This window comes from Argentina silus (genome assembly GCF_951799395.1).
Source record: "Argentina silus genome assembly, chromosome: 6".
In the NCBI taxonomy this organism is placed as follows: domain Eukaryota; kingdom Metazoa; phylum Chordata; class Actinopteri; order Argentiniformes; family Argentinidae; genus Argentina; species Argentina silus.
The window spans coordinates 3139002-3144534 of NC_139660.1; the positions used below are offsets into that span (position 1 = coordinate 3139002).

General features: G+C 46.6%; 1 protein-coding gene across 2 annotated transcripts in view; it reads left to right on the forward strand.

Moving 5' to 3' along the window:
* nek7 (NIMA-related kinase 7) overlaps window positions 1-5307 on the forward strand; it is a 59189-nt gene extending 53882 nt beyond the window's left edge. For both annotated transcript variants that reach the window (XM_083670997.1, XM_083670998.1), the window contains one exon: window positions 1567-5307. In XM_083670997.1, coding sequence (XP_083527123.1) covers window positions 1567-1680 — 114 coding nt within the window. In that variant the 3' untranslated portion in view covers window positions 1681-5307. The remainder of the gene's footprint in view (window positions 1-1566) is intronic.
* Window positions 5308-5533: the final 226 nt, after the last annotated feature.

Here is a 5533-nt window from a genome sequence, read left to right on the forward strand (position 1 = left end):
GTGTGTGTGTAAACAGTGTGTGTGTGTGTGTGTGTGTGTGTGTGTGTGTGTGTGTTTAGGCCCACTGTGGCTATTTGTATACAGTGTAGTACTCATGTCTCCCAAGCCAAACAAGGAACCCCCCATAGAAAAGCCCTCATTACATCCTGATGTCCACATCATTAGAAGGAGCCTGTTTACACAGCTAATTGCTGGTTGTCTCTTGGCTCTGTGTGTGTGTGTGTGTGTGTGGGTGGGGGTGTGTGTGTGTGTGTGTGTGTGTGTGTGTGTGTGTACGTCTGTATGTGTGTTTGTCTCTACACAAGAGCATCTCTCCACCCCCTGCTCGTGTATTGCCCCCCGTTTCACCCCCGTCCGGGGGGGGAGGGATGGGGGCGCCTGCAGCGCCTGTCTGGATGTAAACAATGCTCCTGAAGGATCGGCAGAAAACTGTCAGCTGCTCATCTTTGTTGTGTCATTTACAGTCTCCTCCGATCTCGCCCCCCCCCTCCGCCTCCCCCCCCCCCCCCCCCCCCCCCCCCCCGCCACCTGACACCCCTCCCTCCCATCTCTACGCCAAGAAGCACATAAATATTTTACATATCTGCATCTCTTCGCCGCTCAGCCCCCCAGCCCCCCACCCCCACCCTCATTCCATTCTGCAGGACTAATTCTCAGACTGTCTGCATTTGCATCTCACACACACACACACACGCACGCACGCACGCGCGCGCACACACGCTTGACGAGGACTCGCTGAGCCCAGCACCACGCAACAGCGGCCAGGAAGTCGGCTACCAGGCGGTTACCATAGCGACCTTTTTTTCCGTTCCCCTCTTTCTTTGGTTTTTTCCTCTTTTTTTTTAATGATGGCGGTCGCTGTTCCACCTCCGAGCCGCCCGTCAGCCGCTCCACTCGCCTCAGAGTCTAACGCTGTCTCAGGAAGGAAACAGAGTGGCAGCTGTGTGTGTGTGTGTGTGTGTGTGTGTGTGTGTGTGTGTGTGTGTGTCTGTGTGTGTCTGTGTGTGTGTGTGTGTGTGTGTGTGTGTGTGTGTGTGTGTGTGTGTGTGTGTGTGTGTGTGTGTGTGTGTATGTATGTATGTATGTCTGTGTCTGTCTGTCTGTGTCTATCTCTGTGTGTGTGTGTGTCTGTCTGTGTTTGCGTGTGTGCGTGTTTGCGTGCGTGCATGTGTGTGTGTGTGTGTGTGTGTGTGTGTGTGAGAGTTGGCTAAAGGTAGACTCACAAGGCGTTGTAAGGCAATTAGCATCCAGCCTTAATGCTCTGTGTAAGTACCTGTTGCCTATTAATAGGTTCAGAGAGACGGTGTGAGATTTGATGAAGCGTGTGTGTGTGTGTGTGTGTGTGAGAGCTCTCTGACTGTGCTTTGTCTAAAGCAGGTGACTAAACGCAAAACAGTATGTCAGATATCTAATATCTCTTTCTTTCTCTCCCCCCTCTCTCTCTCTCTCTATCTATCTTTCTTTCTCTCTCTCTCGCTCCCCCTCCCTCTATCTCTCTCTCTCTCTCGCTCTCTTTCCCTCCCCTTCACTCCACCCCTTCCCCTCTCCCTCTCTCTCTCTCTCTAGCTGAGGAAGCTGGTAGATATGTGCATTAACCCAGACCCTGAGAAGAGGCCTGACATCATGTATGTGTATGACATCGCCAAACACATGCACGGCATGGGGACACTGGGGAGCTAAGCCCAGGCCGGGAGGACACACTACAATCACCGTCTCCGCTCTCCTCTCCCCTCCTCTCCTCTCCCTTCTCCCGCTCCCTCTCCGCCCCTCCTCCCGTCTCCTCTCCTCCTCTCATCCCTCGCTTCTCCAGAAGGACCGGCAAACGTCTGTCACATCTTTCAACACAATCGTTCATCATGAAAATTGAGCTCTGCCCTGTGTAACATAAAGTGTGTTGTTGTTGTTGTTGTTGTTTTTGTTTCTAATATGGGAGTAGTCCTGTTTGTGTCTCTTATACTGTATGTCTCCCCTTCTACGAGTGAAAGTGGAGGCTGGTGGAGGTAGAAATCGGAGGACGGGGCTCATTGTAACGCATGGAACGGAATGTGGAATGGTATCAGAACACACGTGTGAGTAATTCATCCATTCATCGGAATACCACTCACCAGGGGAGGCCGGTGGAGGTAGAAATCGGAGGACGGGGCTCATTGTGTAACGCATGGAACGGAGTGCGGGACGGTGGTTTTGATTTCTAGTGGTTCATGTTCAGATGAATGGATGAATTCCTCTCTGCCACTTCCATCCTTCCCTTCCAGTTCTGTCATGTTGAAGTCATGGTGACTAAGTATAGTAAATAGCAACATTTGCATAATGTTCACGGAGAGTATTATAACGTTGTTTTAGTCACGGAGAATACCAAAGTTGTGAGAAGAAATCAAGTGTTTTGATGCTTAAACATGGCGGGGTTTGCACTCTTTAACCCTGGTACTGAGGAGGTATTCTGAGGTCAGTCTCAAGTGGTTAGGGTTAGGGTCAGGGTTAGGGTCAGGGTTAGGGTTGAGGAGAGATCATGTCGAAGTCCCAGTGTGTTTTCTACCCAGCGAGCAGTGTGTCGGCGTAGAGAAAGAGGATGTACTGTAGGGTGGGCAGATGTGTACCGGTCTCTTTTTACAGCACGGCGTTTGAAACGCTGCATCGGAAATTATTTTCAACACTTTTTGTTTACGTTTTTATTTTTTTTACCTTTTTCCTTAAAAAAATCTGCCCCCTTCCCCAGCCCCCCACCCCCCTTTCACGTTGTGAAAGACGTTAAAGTTTACTGAACAAATCGAGGTACATTTCCCCTCTTTGTCTTGTTTACTCTGTCTAGGGCCACAGCTCATTACATCATCAGCAGCTGTAAAATCACTGATCGTACGTTTAGACGAGGCTCCCAACGCCGCCTTCGCTAGGCTAACGATCCCCGTCCTCTACAGCCCACCAATCGATCTCCTGGAATCGTTGTGGGCGGCTCATTTTAATCAACAACACACGCATCAGACCGGCGTTAGTGTTGATATCATACAATTAGCACAGACAAACACAGCTCTATTGCCGTTTACCAGGGCAATTATGTATCATATCAATTCTGTGTCGGCCATCTTTGGTGTACAAGCCGAAAGGTCGAAAAGGTTTCTAAGGTAGGTCCTGGTACACGGTCCAGTATTCAAGCAATAAGATCACATGATAAACTACATGCTTCACCTTTTAAAATAGGCTACTGTATTCAATTTCAGACACATGGTCTTCCTACACATGTTATGTTTGGACCTGTCCTGTAGCAGAACACATGAGTCTACCGGGACGCACCTGACCCACCAGGCTGGGGTCTCCAGAGCTGAATGGTTGCTGTGACCACGGCTCAGTGCAGTCAGGGGTCCAGTAAGTGAGTGGTAATGTTAATGTACGTGGTTAAACGTTAAAAGTCATAGCGATGTAATAGCACATACAGAGCTCTCTCCGTTGCTATGCCGTCCATGAGGTGAACCCCCCCCCCCCCCCCAAAAAAAAAAAAACAAACGTGCAAATTTAAGCGCCTAACAATCCGCTGTCTGAAAAAAAAAAAAAAGGAAAAAAACCAAAACAAAGACGAGTGATTTATCAAGAGCAGAGCCCGAGATGTGGATGTGGATGTGTGTACAGTACATCTGGATGCACATCTCAGGCTGTGGCTTTAGCTGTACACCAGGGGAGGCTGGCGGAGGGAGACATTGTGTGTTTTCCCTCATTCTATTCCGTGCCTTACAATGAGCCCGTCCTCCAGTTTCTACCGTCACCAGCCTCCCCTGCTGTCCACGCTCTGTTTTTCCTGTACATAGCTGAGCAGCTGTTTGTTGGTGTGTGCCGTAGTTTATCACCCTAGATTTCAAACAGGTTAGCAGTGACCTGTGTTGTTTTATTTGTTAGTTTGTTTTTATTTGGGGGAGGGAGGACTGCGTCCGTTTTACAGGGGACTGGTTTACAGATGGAATCACGGCAGTGTTGCAGGTTGTGTTTGGGAGGATGAACACTGATACCCAACAGACGGTACAGTCACCAGTTTTTGGAAACACTTCATTTCAAGGTTTGCCTCTTAACAGCTGATAATTATCATTACGTCGTGTAAACTATTCAATCAGATAAATGACATGAATCTTGATTTGTTTCTGATAACAGATACTTTTCAATAAACAGTGTACATAAACGATAATAAATGATAATAAATGAAAAAGGTATATACTGATTTAAAACAGTTGACTGATGGTTAGCAAGCTGTTAAGAAGAAACCATTTAAATAAAGTGTTACCACATTATTTTCAATTGCACAATCTTGTTAATCATTTTCTTCTCTTTTTTTTGGGACTCACGATGTCCTACAATTTGATTGTCTGCTCTGGTATGTTCCATTTCAATGACGTTTTTATAACAAAAATGTTTTCGCAAATCCTCGACAAGTGCCTGTCACCATACTGTACAAGTCCTCCTCCGTCTCCAATACGTCTCCTTATCTGACAGTGATCTAATATCAGCTTCCAGAGAGCTTCGTTAATACATGCATTTACAGTAGTACTCTGCTGTCTGGGTGGCTTCAGCACGGTGCCGTCATCGGCTCACAGTTAAGACGATACCAGATGTAAAATGGTATTTATTCTATCAGAAGATATTTGAGAGCGTTGTAATGTGTATTCAAGTTTACCGTCTCTTTTTCAGTGTTTTTAATGTTCTAACCCCCTAATGCATTGTTCCCTATGTCTTCGCCCGGGTTCATAACACAGTAAGAGAACACAGTTGATTCCTGTTGCCTTAAAGAACATGGTGTATGAGCCTGTAAGGAGGTGATGCATGTCTTGGTTTTTTGCCTTGTTAACACAGAGACACTTGGATTGTTGTACGGAGGAAAAGCCCCCAGAGCCTTTTCTGTTCTCGTTAGGGGAATATGATGAAGATCACGCACACACACGCACACACACACACACACACACACGCGCGCACACACACACACACACACACACACACACACACACACACAACACAGTGCTAGATGTCTCCCAGGTTATGACCTCTCCTCTGTGGATAGTGATCTGTTGACTCTGTGTAACACAGGCAGCCAGTCTGGAGAAAAAACCATGGTGGCCTCCTGTCTTTCAGACCCTTATCCATGCTCTAACCAGGGCCAGTACTGAACAGTACGGAACAGTACAGTACAGGACAGTACTGAACAGTATAGAACAGTACTGGCCCACTGAAGTTTTTATTGAAGAGTTGGGGGATAGGGAGGAAAAGGCAACTTTTATTTATTTGAATTCTTTTTTCTTTTTTTTGGGGGGGGGGACATTTTATTGTTTAAGATGCTCATCATCATCATTGCTTTGTATGCTAACTGAATGCAATAAAGTCTTTGAATTTATTTTGGAACATTGTCCGTCTCTCTGATTTACCTCATGTTACTGAATATCACAGAGAATTCTGTGTATGGCCTTTCACTATACACATCTCTTATTGGATCACCTTCTGCACGTTTATCATACAAACAGTAACTTTAACAAAAAAAAACACCTTAGATTGGATAGATATA